At 36.2% G+C, this 25,977-nt stretch overlaps 2 protein-coding genes across 3 annotated transcripts in view; one reads left to right on the plus strand and one right to left on the minus strand.

The window, feature by feature from the left end:
- Window positions 1-17,504, minus strand: part of LOC124643349 (ras GTPase-activating protein raskol) — a 164,034-nt gene extending 146,530 nt beyond the window's left edge. The window contains exons 1-2 of the mRNA XM_047182351.1: window positions 17,374-17,504; window positions 16,651-16,864 (exon numbers count right to left, since the gene is read on the minus strand). Of these exons, the coding sequence (XP_047038307.1) occupies window positions 16,651-16,720 (70 nt within the window). The 5' untranslated portion in view covers window positions 16,721-16,864; window positions 17,374-17,504. The remainder of the gene's footprint in view (window positions 1-16,650; window positions 16,865-17,373) is intronic.
- Window positions 17,505-18,080: 576 nt separating this feature from the next.
- On the plus strand, window positions 18,081-25,307 carry LOC124638950 (protein ROP). Of its 2 annotated transcripts, none has more exons than XM_047176128.1 (15): window positions 18,081-18,122; window positions 18,949-19,089; window positions 19,276-19,431; window positions 19,600-19,703; window positions 20,162-20,310; window positions 20,698-20,758; window positions 21,095-21,249; window positions 21,457-21,605; window positions 21,996-22,150; window positions 22,485-22,565; window positions 22,724-22,891; window positions 23,107-23,196; window positions 23,277-23,374; window positions 23,468-23,550; window positions 23,759-25,307. In XM_047176128.1, exons 1-15 carry the CDS (start codon window positions 18,095-18,097, stop codon window positions 23,890-23,892), a joined length of 1,752 nt encoding a protein of 583 aa, XP_047032084.1. In that variant the 5' UTR covers window positions 18,081-18,094; the 3' UTR covers window positions 23,893-25,307. The 2 variants fall into 2 exon arrangements, with proteins under 2 accessions (XP_047032084.1, XP_047032092.1); XM_047176136.1 differs by lacking the exon at window positions 19,600-19,703 and adding an exon at window positions 19,847-19,950.
- Window positions 25,308-25,977: the final 670 nt, after the last annotated feature.

A 25,977-nucleotide genomic window follows, 5' to 3' on the forward strand; every position in this document is an offset into this window, starting at 1 on the left:
TCAGTACATTTGTTGTTGCTAAAGCCTTTAAAACGAAACATAGTCAACAGAGCCTTTATTTGTTGCATTAAGTTGTAGTAAACTTGGCCCTTTACCAGGAATTATGTAAACGCAGGAGTCGATGGAATACTTATTGCTAATTTACGTTATCTTTGGCCGCATTACCAATACATCACAATTTTCTTACTAAAGAACTTTTCTTATAGACATATCACGTAGACGAGGTACCTGATAGCTAATGGCCAGTCATCTCCTGACACCAATGAGGTCGTAACACTAACACCTAAAGTGTACTTCACGGTTTATCACGTTAGGGTCATAGCTGGAACTGCTTTACGTGATTACTTGCAAAATTACAGGGACAGAAAGCTTTTGGCACGGAAAGTCCGATATATAATAATTGGTGACAGCACGATTCATTCTTTGTAGGTAGGTATGATGTATATATGTAGTTGAACTTGCAAATACGGGGTCAATGACATAACCTATTGTTTATTTAGCTGAGCACTTTATCATCGATCTCCGCAATATTTAGGAAAGTACTGCACAAAACAAATAAATAAACCTCGAACTTTATTTATTGTCCCGCCCCCGCAAGCAACACCAATATTTCAGGATTACAGCTATCTAAGGATGAAATCGGAGAATATTTCACGTCAAACAAACAAATGAATGTAGGCGTACCGACGCAGTGCGAAAACCATTCTCACAGTTCCTCAACCCTGCACCAATTAGTATGAACAATAACACCCACGGTGGAATAAATAGGTGCTTTACAAATCAAATTTTAATGACGATGTCGTTGACCGAACTGACAAAAGCGATAGATCTGTGGTACCTCGTGTTTGAGTTTTGAAATTAGTTGGTTGGTCACATGTGGTAACCATATTACGTATTACATTAACCCATCGTTGATTGATGTACGATAATAGTGAGCCTACTTAGCCAATTCTTGTATTTGAATCCCCTTTGCTTTTTTCTGTGTTAATTAAATACTAAACATAACCTACGAGTAAATATTTCATGTAGTAAATTAGAATAAGGTGTTATCGTTTATTTACATTTCAGATTAAATCATATATTTTTTGCAACCTTATGTATTACACTTTTTAAACACAATAATTCATCAGAAGTGTGGCAATCTAAATACTTTGAAATCTAAATATGTATCTCAAATGACAAGATCGGGGGGCTAATCTTACATTAACTTAACATTTTACATTTGAATATCCCGCACCTCTTCTCGGCATCCAGCAACTTACTATTCGTGAATAGTTTGAACAGTACCTCTAGCGCCATCTGGCATGTAATAGTCGTACCTATGACTTACACCTTCACTGAGCGCCATCTAGTAGCGATAACTAAAACAGAAAGAGTAGACAATGTAAAACTTGTCGCAGTTAATCTACTCGCTCATAGATGGCGCTACTAATTGTTGTAACTACTGAATTATATTTTTTTTGTTTTATATGTTTGCAAAATAACTTGCAAATCAAAGAAATTTGCTAATTATCTTATATACGTTTCGCTCGAAAGTTTTTACTATGGTACAAAATTAATTTACATCTAACAAAAAACGATTATTTGTGTAATTGATGTCATTAGTTCATAATTAAACCATTGACCAACAATTCCAGCCTAAAACAGGATGTTGGGTGCGTAATTTAAATAAAGATGTTGACTTTTATTAAATATCAAAATAAGTATGTTACTGACCTCCAGGTAAATAGCTAGTGACTCAGTGCATGTTGTTGTGATCTCATACGATGTGTGTCAAGAGCTTCTCAGGTTAAATGTTCTCTGTGGTTATAATTATTGGGCAAGTCTAGTTCCAACACTGACTACGTAAGACCATGATCGTTACCCTTGGCATAAGATAATGTGGTAAAGCTGGGAAGAATGCCAAATATTTTAAATGTCTAAAGGTATACTTTAAAGGTTTTTTTTAACCTATGTAGGTATTTACTACCCTAAAACCTAGTATCGAGCTAATGAGCAAAGTTTGAACTAGTTTTCCGTGTACTCTACTCACTATAATTAAATACATGCCTACATTTTATTAAATGTATCCACTCAATTGTTAACTTGACAATAAAGGTCGGTTTTACAAATCCTGCTACAGTCAGGCACAACAAGGCTTTACCATTAGCAAATTACATCGCAGCCAGAAATATGCGAACCTACCTACGTGAGCTTTGTCATACAATGATGTGTATGCATGAGTTCAAATAGATAACAGGTGGCTAAACTTAAGCCAAAACATGCTCATTGCCCGCGGTTAGTATGCGCAACCGTTACGATGAGGTCACTGTTAGTGCTGTCCCACACGTCCGGCGGAGTATCGCAGCGGCAGGACATACCGCGTCCTTCCTCACCCATCCGTCACAAGCACCAGTTTTGCGTACTTCGCATACCTACATACAACCTCAGAATGTACCGTTGTCATATCTAATACTAACATTATAAATTTGAAGAGTTTGTTTGTTTGTTTGCTTGAAACGGGGTAATCTCAGGATCTGCTCGTCCGATTTGAAAAATTCTGTGTTAGATAGCCCCTTTATCGAGGAAGGCTCTACCCTACTATTTATCTGGGTTCGTGCCGAATTTTCCACGGGATGCAGGTGAAGCCGCTGGAAAAAGTTAGTTTACGCTTTCGCCATCGTGACGTTCTTGTGAGCACAGCCATTAGAGCTTGCGATTTTTAACACTCTTTGTTCATTGATCTGGGTAATGCTCGTTGAATAGTTAGGTCATTATTCTCGGAAAATGTTGACCGTCTAACATCGGGTACATTGTTCGAAGTATCTTCACATGTCGATAACATAAAACAAGAACGTTCCAAACACGTGCTATGAGACTGGTTCTAAAATTTAATAATCGATTAGTTTGCATCGATACGAATCGATTGCCGAATATTCTATCTCGCTAGTATTCAACAGACAAATCGTCCTTTGCATATAACGAATGAACAATAATATAAGGACTATTGCATCCTTTGTGTGCGTCGCGTAATAAACCGTTTTGAATACATAAACACTGCCTCTATTCAAATTAGTGTGAAGCAGCCTTTGATGACCCCGAGCCTCGAGCGGACGTTTCGACTTTTGCGGTATGGCACCTAAACACTAAGTCATTATAAAAATAAAAAGGCAGAGTATCCGTGAATATTTTTCCATAAATTAGCAGGTACAGCCATTATGTCGTTGGGCAAATATCGCCAATTTATAAAATAAAGTCCTTAGCGAGCTTTTTTTTGTTTAACCATTGATTTATACTTCCCTCGATGTATACTGTATAAAGATTGTGTAGAAAATATTGTTTTTTTTTATATATCTCTATGTAGGTAAGTTGCTGTTTCAGAATCCAAAGGTATGATTAGATAGGTACTTAGATGCAGTTGAAGAAATGAAAATCTGAAAGTTTAAGACTTTCTCTATTCTGTTTGGGTCTATCAAATTACATAACATCTTTATTCTTACATTCATAGAAAGACAGTAAAGATAAAAATCCTAAAGCCTAATCTCATTTGAAAGTATGAGTGAACTTAAACATGACAACCATCTAAAGTTTTAAATTAAACAGCATATCAATAACCCTATGCAATTATCACCTATGTTTACGACTCAAGAAGTAAGCTCGTAAATGTAAGTTTATTAACATATTAACTATAAATTATAAGCATATTATTATTATTATAAGCTATCGAGAAACACATTCATAATGCTTCGCCTCGTTTATTTTTATTTTTAGCGATACACACGGAAGTCGAATGCAAGACTATTCAACAGATTGCGTTACAAAGCGCTTTTGCTATGTGGAACACTGGGCATTTTCCGATAGTTTCACAAAAACTCGACGGGTTGGGCTGTTATTGGAGCATTTCAATACATAATGGTAATGAAATTGCGCAAACTGCAAGTCACAGTAAGTTGGACTAATTAATTTGATAAAAGGCATTTTTTACCATACATACTTTTTCAATAGAAAATCATGTTAACATTCGATTTCGTGTTCAGAAATGATTAAAAAGACTTATTTTGCTGTTTCAGTCATTTATCGTCCCGCATACTTACCTACCTGCAAGAAAATCGCTAATTAGCGTGGGTAATATGTAAAACGTAAGCATTTTTTGTTCCTCAAACAATAACGATGCATTGACCTTTGTTTTATGAACTGTTTAACTTATATTTTTGCGTAAAAAAAAAAACAAATTATAACTTTTCTACTTGTTTGTTACAGAGCATTGTATTTGGACTTAAGTCGCCTTTACCAGGAAAATGACACCGCATACAAGTTCTCGTCAACCGCGAAGGCGAAACAAAACTTATTACGAAACCATAAAGGAATTTATATGTGCAATATAACTTCTTTATTAAAAAAGGAAGGAAGTATCGGTTTAATAAAGTAAATAACCAGAAGAAATAACATCAGCCACCCACGAATCGTAGATGGAAAAAAAGTCGAGAAACGTAGGAGCATTGCATAAAATTTGAATTTTCATTTGATGAAAATGGTACAACCCGGGAGGGATGAGCGAAGGGGAGGTATCAGGCTATCCCTGCGGAGAGAAATTACGTTACACGCTAGGCTGGACACTGCTGCCTGCACTCAGCGATTAACCGGAACGACGCAGATTAAGCCCACATACCCAGACTTATAAGTTATAGCCATAAAGCTTAGTAAGCCCATTCCAATATCGTCTGCCACGTAAATTGATATAGCGCTAGTTTCGACCTTTTGGCAAGGTTATGTTTAGTACGCTAATAGGTTTACTTTACCTACCTTCATTTACTTACGCCCACTGCAATTCGTCTGCTATTTGTCTTTGTCGAGTGTCAGAGAAACATCTTGCAGTTGCTCAGAACTGAACCTATCATCAATCTACAATGCATCTCTATAAAGCACCATTAATCCTGGCGAGTGAACGATGCAGCTAGCAGTCATCTGAATATTTTATGAATAAAGTGCTCCTAATTATTTTATTTTACACACCGAGTTTAAGAGGTCCGCCTCTGGTTTAAAACTGAAAATATGCAAATCCCAGCAGGCGGGCCAAAATCACGAACACTGTTTAAATACGATAAATTGAATGAAGTAAGAATCAACAAATACAGGGCCGAGCAAATATTGACAATGGTATTTTAAATATGATGAGTGCATTTGACAAATGTTTTTTTTAAATTGGTTTTACACCAATTATAGTTTTTAAGGAATTTCGTAGCCGCGTAGCCGCTGCGTGCTACGAAATCTGCACATGCAAAAAATGTTTTCTTTTATTTAGATTAAAGAATATCCGTAAATACGTTTACTTTAACTTATTTGAGTAGATTAGTATGCAAGCCGCTAGTTGTTTGCCATTCAGTCCTCGCGTCCATATTGAGTAGTCATTGCTGACGCAGCGGTTTATTTACAATCCAGTCCACTGACTTTGAGTTGCATTTCAATATCCGTGTCAAGGGCTCAGTGGGACGACATTATTGTTATAAACGCAACATTACACGTTTATAAATCGCATTATATTGCTTCATCTATTTTATTGTGAAGTTATTGCGAAATCAATAGCGCAAGGTCGGTAACCCCTCGCCATGGAACTTGTTTATGATTTTACGCAAAAGTTTACGACAAAATGTCTCAAGACCATTAATACATTCTTAAATCGATGTAAAGTAAATGTATAGATATTAGATTTCTATTACATATCATTAAATTCTACGTTAAATAGGTCCTAGAATGTCTAATGCTGGATGATTCGGGGTTTCAATCACCTCCCCTTATTGCAGATTCGTGCATATGAGAAATAAATAAGTATGAATTCATTAACATAGAATTCAGAAATGATTTTACTGAAATTACATACATTAATATTAATACGTTTACGTTCAATTTGCAGCCTCAATGGATGCAATGGAATACACAACGAGGAAGTAAACCGAAGCCACACGAAGCTCATTATAAATTATGGGTTCCGTAATAAAACTCATCCGTTCAATTCTTTTGATCATCGTAACGTTCAAAATGAATATGACTTTTCCTGTATACCCAGATTTATTTGATTGACGCGTTTAATATTGCAAAATACAATTGTAATTATGTTTTATTACCAGAATACCCAAAGGCAATTACGATTAAATACTCATAAAAGGGTTCAAAATGTTGTATGCGAATCTGGCATTCCCATTAACACTATGAACAGCGGCAATAAACTCCCCATTGCAAATCACACAATGGCAGTGACACCTTATCAGTAATGAGCACGTCATTATTGTGGGGAAGTTAATTCTTGTAAAAATAAATATATCATTGGAGGCAGACACGCGTGCAACACGGCGGCGGGTGAGGGTTGTGTCGTTGTGTCTACATCGGTGTCTGTCAATATTCGCGGGAAGCGGCGTTGTCATGGCAACGAGGGAGAGCTTCCTACATGACGGTCGCTGCCCCCTGCACAATGCGTCGCCGAGGGTCGGAGGGCGAGAAGCGAAAGAGGCCTGTTGTCTGGGATTTATGCAAGGGCGTCCCCCGTGACGTGCTGCTAAGAACCCAGAGGAGGACTTTAATGACGTCTAAAATATTCACAGAAGGATAATGTCATGCTATGCAGCGAGTGAAATCATGTTATTAATAACTACAAAACTGTCGCGAAGGGTCCATAAATCCAGTTTTTTATAAGTAATAATTAGGACAATTATCCAACAAGAATTATAATAAACATTATTTTATTTATAGATTTTCCTGGCATGGAAAACGTGGGAAATTCTCAAAAGTTGAACAATAATTTAAACTTAGCTATTCTAATTCCCTTTGCTATAGCGTGACATACACAATAACAACAGTAAAATTCCCGTTATCTTCGGCTAATAATTTTCGAATGCTACATGCATGCAGGCGGACGGAATTACTTATGTAGGCAAGAATGTTTTTATTTTCAAGCATTAAGCATGAAATATCTACAAAGCAAAATTCAATGTCCATTATACGGACTTAATGTTACGAAAGCTAGCTAATATGTACTGGAGTAAAACTTCATAATTACCGTCATAAGGTCAGTCACATATTCGCCCACGGCGCATTATGAACCCATGTCACGAAACATTTTAGACATTTCTACGTACGATACGTTGAAATAAAATGGACATTATGAATGGAAATTACGTTCACTACATTGTGACGTATAATTGTTATAATCATAACACGAGAACCGAAGGGCGGTGTAATTGTGAGGCAAATGTGAAATTAATATCAGTTTACTGCGGCAAGCCTCCCACGCAGATGAAGACGCATAGTGTCATCATGATGCGTTCTCATAGTAACACGAGATTGTGTTCTAGCAACAATAGTCTCGCTTGACCGCATCACCGGCATCCATCTACTCGACGTCGGTGAAAAACGTACAAATGTCTGTCCGACGTTGTCAGATTTGTTTAGATTATGAGTAAAAAATAAAGCTGAATCTAATAAGTAACAGTATTATCGAAGTGGTCCAGCCGGATTAGATTCGCTGGTCAACAAACTATCGAAATAACATTTTTATACTTGCAAACTCTTTTCGATCCGCGTGTCTGATGCGTGTCTAGTGGCATTCGTGAATAAATTATTTTACCTGTGCCTAACAAATGAATGTGCTAGATATAATGTTGAAATTGCAATTAAAGCTTAAATAATACACGAAACCATTTTAAATAAATTATTAATTATCTGCAAACCGCGCAGCTGGAATTATCGGAATTGCGGACTGAAAACGGAAATGTGAAATGTAGCCACTTTGTATCGGAATATCGTTGACAACACAAAGCACTTATAAACCTTTAAAACTATAATGAATTTACGGTCGTAAAACATTTAATAAGATTAATGTGTAATCCGGATCCCCATTGTTTTTTCTTTCTATTAACAACTAGAACCAACTTGCAGTTAAGACATTTTGTATTATGCTAAGTTGCTACTGTCAGGTTGTCTATACTAAAACTTGTTCACAACGTTTACGCAAGTGCGTGGGAGGATAAGACAGACGTGGTTTGCTGTTTACACTATCAACTCAGATCCAAATACCTCCTTAGCGCAGACAGACGACACGGTCAAACGATAACCAATTTCACATAATTTACGCTTTCCAGTCAATTCTTAGCTAACAATATTTATAAGTAAGCAATTATAGATCTAAAACATAATGTTTTTTATGTTATAATTTTATAGTTTATACGAGCATAACATTTACAATCAATTTTATCTAGCGGATCTGGTACAGGTTTGTAATTAAATTATGAAAGAGCTACGTAACATGGTTATATAATGTCTGTGCATTTTTTTAGTAAAGTATTTACTACGAAAGTGACTCGAAGAAAAGTAGCAGCAAAGGCAAGTAGGACTTTAACAAATAGTTGAGAAAGCTCGGGTGTTGTAGGTACAGGCTTCGGAAAACTTTACTTACCTAACCTTTACTAAAATGTTTAACTTTACATTTCTTTATCTATGTGAAGAAGAAAGATTTGATCACCGGGAGGCGGATGAAGCCGCGTGGAATAGCTAGTCTACTACATATATACTCCACTAGCATTAATGAAATGAATCAGTGTTTATACTTACTGACACCTTAAAAAAATCACTCACAATATACATATGCGTTGGCTCATTTTCATGGATCACGCTATTATTATGATTATGTACCTATGAACATAGTTATTAACTAGCATAACAAAATTAACTATATAGGTAGGTATATGATAATAACAACAAATTATGGATTTTAAAATAGGTGTGAACGAAACACGATATTGAAACTAGTGTCACGAAGTCACGTTGTGTTGATCAACACACGAATTCATTCGTATCGATTACTGCACATTGAGCTTTGAAATAGATCTCTCAGTTTATAGAAATTGGAAACCTATGCTGTGAATAAGTATATCAACTGTAAATGTAATAGAGTCTAATGTAAAAGTCTCTATCTCAAACAGTCCAAGACTATGTACTGCCAAAAATCTCAGTTTAACTTGCCGTACGCATTGTGATGTGTTCATTCTTCATTGGCCTTTCATATCTCCATCAAATAAATCAAACTCACACAGTCCACTACTCGATAAGTGTAAGTACTTATCGACAAGTATAGGTTCGTGAACCCACGCTTTCTTTCTATGAACTGCACCTTTGACCTTCTCCGCAAACAATATTACGTAACATGCACGTACGGAAATTTCTCCATTGCAATATCTACAACATACGTCATACAAGGGCAGATAATATAATATGTTACTCGTGGCAACATAAAAATTCTTTACAAAAGTGCAGTTTACGAAATCGTTGGCACGAAAAACAGTCGGTTTCGACGTCCAACGAAGAAATAAAACTTGTCGCACGCCTTATCGTGATTGAAAGTGTGAAAGTAAAAATATATCAAGAGACGCCACGACCACCAGTCTACCACGAGTTTGTTGCGTTTTCACGACAGCTTTTATAAACATGTTTTGTTTGAGTACAGAATTACGAATCTGTGATGTCATAAATAATTTATGTCCGCAAGTAATTTGAATTAATTTGGTTCGCTTTGTTTCGCACCTGTTTGAATATAAAGCAATTTTAAAGCCTATAAAACAGTGACCGCTTTAATGTGATTTAGAGAAATTCATAAATTAAATACATTCGTAAAATATTATTTCATTACTACAAATTAAAAAAACATATTTTACATTCATATTTCAATTACATAATGATGACCGTTTTGTCAGAATAACCGATAAAAGTTAATGCAAATGGCCATATTTTTATTAAACACCAATTTAATCTGCACCTGCTCACTGAATAACAATAAATAATGATGTAAGTCAAAAATGGTGTCCTGATAATCTTAATTTACAATTGGTGTTCCACCTGCGTCAGTTCCGGATTACGAAAACAGCTTTTAGTGGCTTTAACAATAAAGAATTTTAGAAAGGTTCTTTCCCTGAAAATCTAAGCCCTAAACACGCTGTATTTCAGAATATTTCAAGAATATCGTGTACGTGCTAAATGCAATAGGAAGGCTATCCTATTCTACGAAAAGTAGATAGAAAGAGTTCTACAATATTCCTTGCCAAGTCTGGCGATATCATCGGCTTGAAGCTCAATGTCCATTTGACACGTAAAATCAGAATTAGAAACGGGTTGTCACACTAAAGTATCTGACTGCCTGGCCGCCGACCCCGGTCCAGTTCTCTTGATAAGCTGTGACCGTGGGAGGATACTCCATGACCTCTCTATTCCACTAATTGAATGATAGACCAGTAATTCTAGTTGCCATTATCATTAATGCGGCTGGATTCATACTTTTCTTGGGCGTTCTATTTTTCTTAATGGCGTTCTATTTACGCTCCAGTTACAGACTCTTGACAATGCGACGAGGACCAATCAGCGCTCGGCCCAGTCGAGTTTAGTCGTTGTATTTTTCAGACTGAAGTTTCAATTCTTTTATATTGTATCCTAACAATGTAAAAAAGTATGATTCTTTTGTCTGTCGCCATGTTTTATGAGAACATTCTATATTACTATGACATTAATTTCTGATTATAATTCCATAATCCTGATGAATAGATACAACTGCTAATAATGACCTACTTTGCCACAATCTACGGGTATGCATTCACAATGTCTATAAATGCACCGACACTATCTTGTAAGTCATTTGATTTGAGCACTTAAGGCTTAAACCTCTTGCTAACAGGTATTTAAAGTGAATGAGGATTAGAAAAGCCAATAATAACGGTTTGTTTACTCAGCTTGACTTGGTATTACCAGGAATTGCCGGTTTGCGCAACACTTGTGTTCGTAGGTGATGCAACTCGGGTGTGGACACAGATGAACTGTCCTTTTGGCGTGCCTAAACATGAGACATAACCAAGCCCTAAATACACCTTTAAAATAACTAACATTACGTAGAACGTCATTTGTCAACCTGCTTTCTCAATGAGAAAACATACTTTCATATAAGTGGTAGGACACAAGTAGTTTTGCTTTGGGCCTGAGTGGTACATACTCTACTCTCTACTCTTGGCATAAGTACGAGTACAGCACATAAATCACAACTGGCTGCAATTTATCGGTAAAAATAAATTGCAAAAGTTTTACTTCAACAGTCACTCAATCAATTGCAACTTGTTCTTTTAAGACCTTCATATCGTGCTGGCACCGACCCAAGCAGCAACTTCATCAGTGATGCTAAGGAGAATCAATTTCGTTGGGATTCCGATAGCGTGATCGGCTAAGCCGAGTTAGCAGTGATTTATACCCAAAACTCCAGAGGGCCCCTTCAAACGTCGCCGTGGGGCGGATAGTAATTACCCTGCGATACGAGTAGACCCCACTCCAGAACATTCATTAGATTGTTACCACTCACCCTGCGACGGCCTACGAAATTACCAAGTTTCGGGGAAAAACTGCTACAAAGCAATTGTTTAATTATGGGCCTTTTAGGAGCAGTACAACAATTAGAGGCAAATAAAATTCGGAATGACACGCATGAGAATTTTACGAAGCTGACACAATATTTACAACTTTCTAATGCAAACAAAGCCGAGCAATTAGCAAAACGGAGTGATCATTAGTTAATTGTGTCGTAAACTGTGTGAAAATACACTGAAGGCGAAAAATTCTTCAGTTTATTTTATTTTTATTTTACGTGACTTTGGCTGTAGAAAGTTGGACGTTACAATTTCACGAGATAAAGATGTCGTTTTGGACAATAAAACAATGGATCTGGGTAGAGTGAAGTCACCAGAAGCATGAGGAGCGAGGCACCTCGAGGCAAGCCGATATGCCTACGTTATGCGAGAGTTTACTTTCTACCGAATGTCATTCGCAGGCGCGGCACGTGCTCGGTCTCTATCCGAAGCAGTATTAAAATAACGGAGCTTTGCTCGTCACTGAGGACGTCTTACTTGTCGCCAACAGGACGGAACTGCCATATTGTTGTCGTTGACCAATATGTAGCCGTGCGTATTACCGATATCGGCTCATTTAATTTAATTCATAATAAAGATTATTATCATCATTTGCATGTATTAATTCCAAAAGGCATTGATTGTAATCATCGATTCGTATTGATACGATAAGCTTTGGCTATGATCAGCATATAAAGTTACTCATCCGGTCTTGTCAAAACCAGACATTAGGTAGACGTCTAGGTAGTCCAAGATAAATACAGCCTTGCTTAGACATTTATCAGATAAAATGATCTTTTTCTCACGCTTAAAAGCTAATGACCGCAAATTATTTTATGAAACGGTATATTTAGTTTACAGCTTAGTTTAGTCAGAATTTTAGGTTCAAAAATTTGCCGCATACCTACATTTAAATAACAATTGTTAATTTATTATCTGGTTCTACGCAGAGTTCTCCACTGTAATCTGTCAATTTAAGTAAGTAAGTTTTATATTTAAATACTCGATAGCTATTTCCACGCCTAGTTAAATAAACAAACAATAGCAGTATGTTTGTGAATACGAGAGCCTGGTCTGCACTTCTGTCATGTTGAAATGAACCTCTGAAAAACGTAATACCTAATGCTGGTAGGTAGTCATTGTAAGGGTGCGTCCACATCTGGCGAATGTGCCGCGAATGTGCAGCACGCGAGCCGATTGCGAGCTGCCTGCGAGCTGCGCGCGTGCAGTCACTGCAATAGTTCGGTGCGCCTCTTTAGCGCAACTCATGCAAGGCTCGTATAGAGCGCGCGAGCGGCGCGCGATCTGCGCGCACTCAGTTCTCGCCCTTACAGTTCCGTTTACTGGCTCAGTTTCGAAGATCGCGCGCCGCCTGCGCGCTGATCGCGTACGGCGCTTAGGTCGCACGCGAACTGCGCGCGGGCGGGCAAAAGCGGCGCACGAACAAAAATGCACGCGCGCAGCTCGCGGGCAGGTCGCAAACGGCTCGCGAGCTGCACATTCGCCAGATGTGGACGCACCCTAAAATTTTCAGCGTGGTCGTTGAACTTGCCGCTGAGTTTTTCAATGCTTTCTTGGGTCATTGTTATAAAGCATAATCGTGGAAGGATGTAGATGAATGCGACGAACAAAACATCCCAAATGGAAACTAGTAGGTATAGGTACGATGATTGCTTCCGGATATCAAGCGTGGAAGAACTGCGCCGAACCTAAATTAAATTGTTTTGGGTCTTTAATGTTTGAAGTAAGAAACCTTCAGGAGGCTAAGTATTTGCTATATATGTACTTCTAGATGGGTTAATAAACAAACACGCACTGAAGGGCACGGTATGACATCACTCCTGCCAAATTCGTGTTTCAACATTATACGGCGTGACTGAATAGGTTCGTAATAGGCATTAATTTGATTAAGGCACAGCTACTTTGTTATTATGTGACTATAAAAACAGAAAATCTGTAACATACGTAGTCTAACAAGAGCATAATACCTATACTTAATTTCGCCGTGTAATTTATTTTTCAACATCAATTCGTCTGTACTGTTGAAATTACATTTGAAGCTATATGATGTAAATAATCGAAAAATCGGAGCAGAACCAATTCGAATAGATTAGAGCGATGATCAAGGTGAACGGTCCTCGCATCCGCATCCGTGTCCAGACGTAAAGTGATTGATGTTGTGCCTCGTCTAGTTAAACAAAGCTATGAAAACAACTACACGTTTAAGTCAACAATTGATGAATACTAGTAAATATAACTGAGAAGTCATCACAACCACAATGTATCTAGGTATGTTATGTGCATTTAATGAAGCATTATAACCTACATGAAATATGAGTAATAATACCAGAGAGCCAAGTTACAACGAAACGTGTGGTTATTGAATCTTACACTAGTATTGCGGTAAGGATCAAAATACCAACTCCTGAGTACCTAACAATTTGCGCGTAGCCGCGTAGCGCGTAGCACCAATTTTAGGGGCTCTATCTACACTACATTATATCCTCGTAGAACTTGTATAATAGACTACTTAATACAATTTATTGTACACAATGATCCCTACTAATCTGATTAATGTTTTAATGTGAAAATGCGTCAAACACGCAAAAAAGCGTAACGTGTTTCAATTATTTTTAAATGAAGCCTTGAAGTGCCCAATGAAGCCATTCAGATATCTAGGATTTGGAGACTTTGATGTTACAGACTAAAGATAAACTTTTTATCCAGAATAACCACATACGTAGATCTACCAGTGTTTAGATCTCAAATATAAACATTATGTCATGACATCACGCAATATAGGCAGATCAATCAGTTGGTCAATAACGGCAAAACAAAGGGACAAGTTGGCTTGGATTTTGAATAAATTGCATTCAGACCTAGGTACATAGGCACTCTTCCTGCAGCAGGTGTCAATAGATAAATAATAATAATAGATTAATGACGTACTTACCTACCTCACTTCTCGCAATGTTTACTCAATTGAATGATAAATTAAGTCTGACTGGACATCCTTCTCACTGTTTTCTCAAAAGATAATTAAGTCTAACTGGACATCAAGAAAATGATGTTTTTTAACAGCCGTATACATATATTTGCATAGTTCGTCAAATGCGTTAAAACAAGCCTCGTAGACTTGTAGACGGGCTTCTAGACGATTTTTTTTACTACGATTGTACAAATGTATCTTGTGTAGCGTTGCGTATGCGTAAAAATAACGATGAATTGAGTATTCCATTAGCATATCAGTGAATAATGTATATAATTCGGTACTCAGTATTGTAATGATGTAAGAAAATATGCAATAATGATCCACTTCGCTACACATACATACCTATCACTAGATGAGCACTGGGCCGTGTAATGCATTATTTGTTCGAATTAACCGGATTTTAGGTGAAATATATTCGGTCTAATGAATAAACCTGAGCCTTAACTGTCCTAACCAATCCTCAAGAACTAAAATTTCTTCTACGAAATAAAGTTTTGGAACTACTTAATTATAATTTTTAGATTGAATACCTCCTCCCTGAACAAAGACTAAGTTCATAGATTCAAAAGTAATAGTGAAATGGTTAAAAGTCCCTAACTAGGTACCTACCTACCTACATATTTTGTTCATTAAGTGTATTTCTAAGCTACTTATCCCATTTTTTCCTTGTTTTGCCTAGCGCTAATCATTCTCACGGATACCACAGACCCTTAATTGAGGCTAGAAAGTGAGTCAATTGGTCCCAGCCTGATGGACCGAAACTCGATAGAAACCACAGACGTCGTATAGTTTTCACTGCAAGTGGGCCATACGCGAACGACCTGATACTCTCTTGTCGATAAGGTCCGTCATTGTATTAATTACTCTAGTGATTATATTATTCTAGTTTTATAGTACACACGTCACAATGGACGGTCGTAAATACTAACTTGTCAACTGCGGACGAGAGACGTTAACCTTTTAATAACGAAAGATAGGTCATAATTGCTTAACTAGATATTGATATAGTTTGCGTAAATGTCATCAAGCTAATATTAGAATTTCATTTTCTATCAACATGAAGACTTTATTTCTAAAAACTTACGAAGCAATGTCAACCTCAAATAGAAAGGTAATTTCGGAAAGCCAAGTTGTAACATCGAAAACATTTTGATTGACGCTAGAATGACTAGACGTGGCAAAAACCATTGTTTGAACAGTAGCATCGCAATATTTGAAACTCGACTTTCTACGTGAATATTTCTTTACTGGTAATTAGGGAAACAATATTCTTACACTGCGCTCTTACACTGCGCTTAAACACGTTACCAGTTCCAGTAACACTCATATCAATTAAGATCATTTAATTTTCAGCACTTACTCGATCTCCGATGATCAGAGTGACTAAGCACAGCGCACGTGGTCCAATTTAGGTCTTAAACAATTACTAGTAGTTCGCGTCAAGTCAATATACATAATTGCCGGATGACGGCGACATGCTGTGGGACGCCCAACACCCACTGTTGAGCAATACGACAATTAAACACAATCACAACATCTCGGCCACAAATCAAAATCAATTCACGCAACGCTTGTTGCTATTAGTCATCTAGAAAACGTTTTCATTGACAAATTCAGACCTCTTTAGAACGTTTGTTATTATGAAAAAATGGATTAAACTATGTCAAGCGTTTTGAGGACTTCTGGCTGTAAATAAATGCAATTATTATTATTTTTTGTACAAGCGCAATATTTTTCAGTCTTGAATTCTAACTTTTTATGTTAGTTAAATTAACTCTTTAAATGTAAATAAATCTTGCATTACAAAACTCTTTTAATTAAGCCAAAGTTAGTTCTAAACTATTGTAAAACTATAATTATTTTTTACATTTGCATTTAAATTACCTACTTAAAAAGTTTAAACTAATTCACATCTGCAATACATAACAATGCCTTAAAAATGCAATCAGAATTTCGACATATGTAAAGAATTTCATAAAATAACTATTTTATTTACATTAATTATCGCAAAAATTCGACTGTGCATACGACACAGGTGTAGTTGGCAAAACACGCGACCTTTATTACTCACTTGCATACATGATACATGTCACTGATTGAGCACTTACGCAAAGCGCCCCAAATAAATTGCGAATAATTTCACGGTAAAAATAGCAAGCGTAACTGAACGTAAACTTTATACACATTACAATGTACCTACATTGTAGTAAATACTGTAGTGACAAAGTAGTACTGTAGTGAAGTAGTACTCACCACATCGGTCGAGCCAGCCCTCAGCGCGGCAGGGGTACGAGATCACCACCAGCATATCATCACTCCGCATCTTGCACACAATCACTTGGCAATAACAAACACTTGTAAAAGTCCCGCGGTCGATGCATACATCGCTTTACATTTCACTGATACGAGTGTAGCTGATCAAGCGCTTCAAGCACTGGACTCCTCGGCTACACAACACTTTCACCAGCTGCCGATAAAAAGAGAACTATGTTAATCATTGGAAATAGCAACGGTACAATAAGATAAAAATATCTGAAATGCTCTATCTTCAGCAATGCACATTCGAAATCTATTTTGTTCAGTGCGTGCTGCGGTTTTTATTTTTAGTGGATTTGAAAAATTCTTGACGCAGCTACTTGCGCCATTTTCTAAGGCTACTATAATAGATATTCTTTCCTGAAATATTTTCTTACTAGAACCTTTTTAAAATATCAAAACAGATTCTATCAGGAATAAATAAAGTTTACAATCGGTGCTCAAACATTTTTCTAGAAATTCCCACTGAAGTAAACAGGAATTACCCGCAACTGATTTCAGTCTCCAATAGAACTTTTCTTCCCAAAACTTACTTTTCCATCGTTAAATTTTGAAACTGCGGGTACTTGGTAACATTATTTTCGGCAACATTCTAATTATTTACAAAATTATATCATTTGTAAAACTAGCTATTTTTCTATTAAAAAATAATATATTTACCTTAACTTCATATATATTTCTCACCCTAAATATGATATGGTATAAAAAATTTACGCGCACGTGATAATTACACTAAATCGTAACCATCAACACATCCACATCCAACAACACCACACAAAAAACTGAAATTGCCATTTCTATTCTATTTTCCGCTCTGTTCTTCGGTGGAAGAATATAACAGCAATATGTTCTGTCTCTATCACTTCTTTATTGACCCGCCTCCTTATCATTCATGTTATCAAAATGCGCGCGCATACAAAGTTGGCAAGAATATCCTTTTGGAAAATTATACACTTTTTCAAAAAATGAAATATACGTGCTTTTTTACATTCTTCTTCCACTTTCATTAGTAATTCATTACAACAGTACGGACGTAAAACCAATGATGAGTAAAACAATATTCAAACATTATTTGACATTTTGTAGGTCAGAAAGTGCCATAGACATTTCTTTGTTTCATATTTGATATTTTAAGCGGCTATAATAAATTATAAGTAATGAACAAATGCTTTTCTGATTTCCAAAAATACACAAGATTTGAGCATTTATCTCGCCTAAAGACTAGTAACATGTTTAATTTCACACTATAATATTAAATAAACATTCACATTCAACCTTAAGGCTGTTTTTTGTTTCGTGCAACAAGGCTATCAAATCCTCGACATTTTCGATTCGACAGTTCCCGCAATACTCTAGTTTTAAGTCTAGTCTACAGTTCAAGATGGCTCTCAAAGCACTTGTCGGGCAAAGTGAGTTAAAAAATATATATTTTTACATGTATTTCGTCGGTTTTATTAGGCTAATTTCATCTGACTTTGTAGATGAAATATGGATGTATGTAATTCTGTATAATTTTTTGCTTATTTATCAAGTTTGATATGATTTCATTATATCAACAGTTATCAACTTATCGGTGACTAATAGTAATTGTATGTGTTTTTGGTTGAACTATTTTGATATTTTTATCAGGAATTGCCTTGGTTTATAATGAACAGCCAACATTTTTATAGTACTGCACCGTTACAGAGTTAACGTCATGTAAACAATGGGTTTCGATATCTTCTTTGGGACATGTTAAAACTAAAAGGAAATCTGTTGCAATTGTGTTGCAAATCTCAGATTTCACGTAGATTTATCTGTTACAACGCTATAGGGCCGAAATTTGTTACGTGAAGAGCAAGAAACCCTCGGCACATATTATTGATTTTCTTGTGTCACTTGAGCTAGGGGGTGGGGTGCTACATACGTCACAAAGCGGCTGCGAATCATCAATGTTTTTACCTACTTTTTGTTCATCTAGTCTGATGCAATTAAGATAATGAGTCATTTTGGCAAAAAACCTCTATTTACCCACAGAAATCAAACGCAAAATATGCTTTATGTTGCCATGTACCTATTGCAATTTTATGGAGAGGCCTATACTAAACTTAGGGTTTTTAATATGAAGCTTCTCTTCAATAAAACGAATTTACTACACACCTCTGGCTTGTATGTTGATAACAAACAGTTTAAACCTTCATTGCTGCTATTTAACAAAATTAAAATACATTTCAAAATTACTATTTTCTCGCACAGAGATTATGAATGAGGTGATCCGGTATCGGTCAAAAGGAAAGGATAAAATAGAATGGCGCGTCTTGGTGGTGGACCAGCTGTCCATGCGCATGGTGTCCGCATGCTGCAAGATGCATGACATCTCTGCTGAGGGCATCACCTGTAAGTATTCTTTTGTAATCATACAATGGTCCAAATATTTAAAAAATCAAGATGTTTTGCTTAAAAAATTAGTATAATTGTTTTGCTTAAGAAAGTTATTTAATTCCACACATTTATAAAATAGTCTGACTTATAACTGCAACACATACCTATTTCTATATTAAAATTATTATTTAAAAATTCCAGTGGTGGAAGACATTCATAAGAAGAGGGAGCCGCTATGTACGATGGATGGTATCTACCTCATCACTCCATCTGAGAAGTCTGTGCATGCACTCATCAATGACTTCTCTGTGGGCAACCGCATCATGTACCGTGCTGCCCATGTGTTCTTCACCGAAGGTATGACAAGATGCTTTGTCTTCTATCACTTGTTAAAGAATCCTGTATAACTTGCCGTAGAATTACGAATTTATATTTTATTAGTAAATTAAAAGAATACTGTAAATCTCTGCTAGAGTTCTTTTAGTGCTTGATTTTTTATTTGCAATTTTATTTTTATGTTTACAGCTTGTCCTGATGTTCGCTTTGATGAATTATCACGTAGTCCTGTAGCTAAATATATCAAAACATTAAAGGAAATCAACATAGCATTTATTCCATATGAACAGCAGGTTTGTAACATTAAGTGTATTTCTCTGAAAGGAGAACTCGTTAACTGGAATAGAACATACAGTCTATGGTTTCTATTTTGGTTACATTGAGTTCAACCTTTTTACTAAAAACCTAATGCTTGTTACACGCTGCCACTAATTAGTATGCCCTGAGGAACTGTTCAATGAACTCTGCAAGTCATCGGCAGCAAGGAAAATTAAAACATTGAAGGAAATCAACATTGCTTTCTTGCCTTATGAAAGCCAGGTCAGTAAGGAATCTTACCCTAGTAAAGATAAAAAAATGCAACCAATAATCTGAGGACCTCCTTTTTTAATCAGATCTAAAATATGTCCTGTATATTGTTTGACAAGGAATAAATAAAAAAACAGTCATTATTACAAATATCTGAACTATACATAGTCAGTTGATTAATTTCATCTATTTATCTATATAAAAATGTATTCTCCCTGGATAGGTATTCTCCCTGGATTCGCCTGAGACATTCCAATGCATGTACAACCCAGCGCTCGCGCAGACTCGCAACGCCAACATGGAGCGCATCGCCGAACAGATTGCTACGCTCTGCGCCACCCTCGGCGAATACCCTTCTGTGCGGTACCGCAGGTAAATGCTATATCGTAGCTTATGTGCTACCATTATTATAGCAATGAATCATCTAATTATTGACAATTATCCAGAAAAAAAAAAAGAAAATATTTTTTATTGGTTCAAACGCGATCTATGCTTCTATACAAATATAGGGTGACCAATGAACTCAAAAGTAATTACAATAGCAAAACAAACAAATACAAAGTTCATAATTTGAAACAGCTGTTATTGTGATAAAAGGATTGACAATATAAAAAAGTTTTTTTGGGTAAGTTGTTTGTAATCATGGGTCACATGTTCTTTTAATCATTTTTTTATTGATAGGTAGCTATGAATATGAGCTATGTTTTATCTGGGAAAAAGCTTCCCCAGGCAGCTAGTGATCAAATAATTGTGTTACAGTGACTGGGAACGCAATGTTGAACTCGCCCAGCTGATCCAACAGAAACTGGATGCTTACAAGGTAATGTTTCTCAATTTCGAAAATAACTTTCATGACCTAAGAAGTTTATATCTCATACTCTATTATCAATGCCAATAGAATTTGCCTCTCATAATCACAATTCAAAGAACATATTTTTGGTGGTTCAAAAATAATCTTATATTGTTTACAATGTTAAAAGGTTCTTCTAACCTACAGACAGACATGACGTGTTGCTGGGGAGATTGTTGCGCCACTTCTTGTTCCCAGCATAAATACTTAGAAATTGGTGAAGGGTGGGCGTTTTGGGGGTTGTCTTTAAATGAACGAATTTTGATTTGGATTTATGTTTATAAATAACTTACACTTGTATTGTAGGCTGACGAGCCGACCATGGGCGAGGGTCCCGAGAAGGCTCGCTCCCAGCTGCTGGTGATCGACCGCGGCTTCGACTGCGTATCACCATTGCTGCACGAACTGACGCTGCAAGCTATGGCTTACGATCTCTTGCCCATCGAGAATGATGTTTACAAGTAAGTACATAAAGTCCATATTAAAATGCTCCCAAATTCAAGGATGGATACATCCATTAATGATCCCCTGCAGTCATAATTGTTTTAAAGTTGTGAACGTAGTTGAGAATTGACTCAACATTGCCAAAAGTGCGATGTCCCCTACAGCTTTTTTTCTCTCAAATGTCTCATATACATATTTAAGGCTTACCATTTTTCCTTCTCCAGATACGATTCGTCAGGCAACATGAAGGAGGTGTTATTGGATGAAAACGACGAACTGTGGGTGGAATTGCGGCATCAGCACATTGCCGTCGTATCAACTTCTGTTACTAAGAACTTGAAGAAGTTTACCGAGTCAAAGCGCATGGGTGGAGGTATGATGCGAAATTCTACTTCATTTCAACAATAAACTCGATACAAAAAAAAATGTCAATATACATAGGAAGTTTTTACGTAAAACGTCTTTTTACTTCGCGAGCACCGAGACAGATTCCGACGTTACGGACTTCGTGAATGTCTCCGGGCGGTATCGAAATATAAGAATCACGTCAAAATAATGCATATACATACATACAATAACACAGTTATCACTAATCTAGAGATAATGTATAAAACATATACAATCTTACCTAACAAATTGTCTCTAGAAGTGATTGATTTTTATCAGGACTTGATCCAAAACACTATAAGCCCCTTATATACTCCGATATATAGATAAATAAATAATATTACAAAAGTTCTCATCACTATTTCATAATGTGCAGGCGACAAGCAGTCCATGCGCGATCTATCGCAGATGATCAAGAAAATGCCTCAGTACCAGAAGGAGTTGTCCAAGTACGCAACACATCTGCGTCTGGCTGAAGACTGCATGAAGTCGTACCAGGGTTACGTTGACAAGCTGTGCAAGGTGGAACAGGTGAGACTGAACTACAGGAACATGATTATTGATGCAAACAGAAGAGCGCAGTAGAGAGAATTTTTGTAAGACGATAGAATACAATATTATTTAAATAGGGTAAGTACCTGCCCAAATCTGACGAAATGCTCGCGCTTCCACGAGCATGCGTTCGTGCGTAGTGACAATGCCCCGCGCGGCTTTTATTAAAATTTAAATAATGTTAAAGTCGATATTGCGCGATTGTTACTCCGCTCCTCTCATTCTGCGCTGGCCCTATGTCGTCCAGATTAACTAAATATGCATATATGTACAGTTCTCAGCATAGATTAATAGAGTTGTGATTTTGTTTCAGGACCTGGCTATGGGCACTGATGCTGAAGGTGAGAAGATCAAAGATCACATGAGGAGCATTGTACCTGTACTGCTTGACCAGGTATGCTTCTCAAAGATTATGTCAATCAACAACTTTAGTAACTTGAAAATTACACTATGTATGATTTTAAATAAAAAATATTACCAGACAGAATTCATAAAATTATAGAATACTTAAAAGTATATAAAATAAAAATCTTATTTTATTTTTTTTAACAGGCAGTGATTAACTTCAACAAGATGCGGATCATCGCGCTGTACATAATGTCAAAGAATGGCATTTCAGAAGAAAACTTGAACAAGCTTGTGACACACGCCCAGTTGGAACCTTCAGACAAACAGACACTGCTGAACCTCGCTAACCTCGGCCTCAATGTGGTGGTTGATGTAAGTTCCATTTTTAAATGAATTTTTAATTGGCAACCTTTTCTTGAAGCATCCATAGACAAGTTAACAAAAAGGTTGCTTATTTACTATTCTAAATAAAATTTCTACTAAACCATGTCCTTTAAAAATTAAAAGTAAAATTACTACAAAATAATAACTATAAAATTAGTTGGTCCTTGTTGATTATTATAATAATTATTGTGCTTGTTTCACAGGGCAACAGGAAGAAACAGTATCAAGTACCGAGGAAGGAAAGGATCACGGAGCAAACATACCAAATGTCAAGATGGACTCCCGTCATCAAGGTAAGGTGCATTTTAATCACTCACGCCACAAAATCCATTCCTAACTTCATATTAATGAAATATATTTTGTTTGCTCCCAGGATATCATGGAAGACGCCATTGAGGATAAGCTTGATCAGCGTCACTTCCCATTCTTGGCTGGACGCGCGCAAACTTCAGGATACCAAGCACCCACTAGGTACAACACTTGTAACAAATAACTGGCTAAATAGCATGTCAATATTGGTTCTGGTTAGCAATAATTTTCATTTTTTTTTTCTTTTTTTAACAGTGTGCGCTATGGACATTGGCACAAGGATAAGGCTCAGCAAACTATCAAGAATGTGCCTCGTCTGATTGTCTTTGTTGTTGGAGGTAAATATTTAGTCACATATATTAAAAGATATCTTCACTTTAATTGGACTACCGACTGCTGGAGAGCTTGTAGTCATTTTTGAGTATTTGAGGCAAGCCGAAAATATTTTTCCATGATGATAAAAAAATCAGCTAGTTCCTGGGCTCATACCTACTCGTATTTATCATCACTTTTAATAATCACATTTTTTTTTTTCAATATTTTCAGGCGTCTGTTTCTCTGAGATCCGCTGCGCGTATGAGGTGACTGCTGCGCTAAAGAACTGGGAAGTGATCATCGGCTCTTCGCACATACTCACTCCCGACAATTTCCTGTCCGACCTCAGCTCTCTAACCGCCTAAACACATCTCGAGGAAATTGCTACCGACACATATGAAACTTAGAAAGTTATTGCCTAAACTTGTTTTCCGTTGTTGAAGTAACAGTTAGCAAATCGTACATGTTGAAATATACATGGATTGTATGTATTCGTTACATAAAGCTAGCATGGCGTAGCCACCAGTACTATTTATTGTGATATGAGCATATTGTAATTTTATGCAATTAATGGCTAATCTTAATTTATTATAAGGGCCACATTAACTTTATTTACTGCTTTTACTTAGCAACTCGTTCTGACACGTCAGAAAAGTTATTTTCGAATACAAATCGTGTGTACTATAATAACTTAGTATTTTAAATAATGTAAGATCAAAGAAATTGCTTAATTTTGTTTTAACTTTCTATTACGTTTTGTTTGTGCAACAGAATGATCAAAATGTTTATATTGTTGACATTAATTTCATAAATTTTAAATCAAAAACAGAATTATTAGTTTGTAAGTCTGATTGTATTATTTTATTGTTATTAGGAATGTTAAACTTTTCAAGGCATGGGTTTGCGAACTATTTAATATAGACTGATTTAGACCACATGCTATTGTTAAATTATGGTACATAAAAATTTCTATGGAGGTAATGATTGAAATGGAGTATAGACATAGTTTCAAACTAAAATTGTCTTCTAAATTATAGTAAGGTACTTACAACGTCTTTTATCGTGTGTGTTACTAGATGTGAAACTCGCTTCCGAAAACCATTGTGCAGTTAATTTAATGCCAAATGCTAGAATCTTAACGAGTATTAACCCTAGATATAATTTGTTGGCAGGATGCGATTGTTGTTAAACCTTGCACGTTCAGTAGTCCTGTTCATTGCACTACTGTGGATGTCGCATGTTGCTTTGTCGACGCACCTGAGGTAGTTCGCGACACATTTTATATATACTTTATCTATGAATTCTGCGTGTTAAAATATCTAGAATTGTCCGTTACGTTTACATTCCAAACTTCTCTATATTGTGTAGTTGTTAGACAGTCTTATTAGTAACTCGTGAAATATTGATTTAGTATTTACCTCTTTAACATTTTCTGAAGTAAGTTAGGTACGTTTGACGTATTGGTGATTTACAATGTATTCATAAGATAACTTGTAGTAAAGGTCTAGATAGGGGTTCATGTTTGAATGTCATAATATCTATCGTTGAGTCGATATAGTTCATTGTTCTTGTAAAGCAATACAAATATATCCCCAATATCATCTGGCCACTGTAGCCTTAATTAAAATACATTTATCAATTTGCATGAATTGTGTGTTTAAGACGGATTGTGCAATTATGTAGGGAATGTTCGTATTAATAGCCAGTCTAATCATAAATTTAAATATCAGTATTTAACTGTTAACAATTTCATTAAATTATTTAATCATCAATAAAAAAATGTTTTATTTAATGTCATTTACGCTTCTTGGGATTTAATCCAACAACAATAGAAATAGCTAAAGAAGTGTCGTGTACACTGTCGTTCCTCTCAGCTCATACTGTCAACAAATCAAAAAGGGGACCAAAGGGCCAAAAGCAAACCGGGCCTGAGGGATTGTTGAAAGTTACCAGATACGTTAAGTCCCTGTGACAAATAGACAAACAGGGTATAAAAGCTGTCTGCAAACGGTCTAGAAATTGAGTAAAGGAACCTTTAACCCAATCCTACTACATAATTAATTGGAAAACAAAATATATATGACTATATCAATTAAGTATACCTAACTAACGTATAGTTATCGTAATAGTTGAATAACACAATCATGTGACTAAAAAACGACGAGAGCATCGAATCATCCTTGGGTTATCGCTTGTGTTGTCTAAAGATTCAAACTAAAGTTGAGTTATGAGGGGACAAACAACTTGTTTGGGTACTGATAAAACGGATTACTAGGAAAGTTATTAATTTAATGACTTATCAATCCTAATTAAAAGTTGATAGCGGATAATCTCAATTCTCTGTTGTTTTCGTCATCCGTCAGATAAATAAGTTTCTGATGTCTTCGAAATATTTTGTAGCTAGTTTGGTATGCTTGTATCTTTCTGCATAAAACATCAACATCAGATGC

The sequence above is a fragment of the Helicoverpa zea genome, chromosome 2 (genome assembly GCF_022581195.2).
Source record: "Helicoverpa zea isolate HzStark_Cry1AcR chromosome 2, ilHelZeax1.1, whole genome shotgun sequence".
NCBI classification, from domain to species: domain Eukaryota; kingdom Metazoa; phylum Arthropoda; class Insecta; order Lepidoptera; family Noctuidae; genus Helicoverpa; species Helicoverpa zea.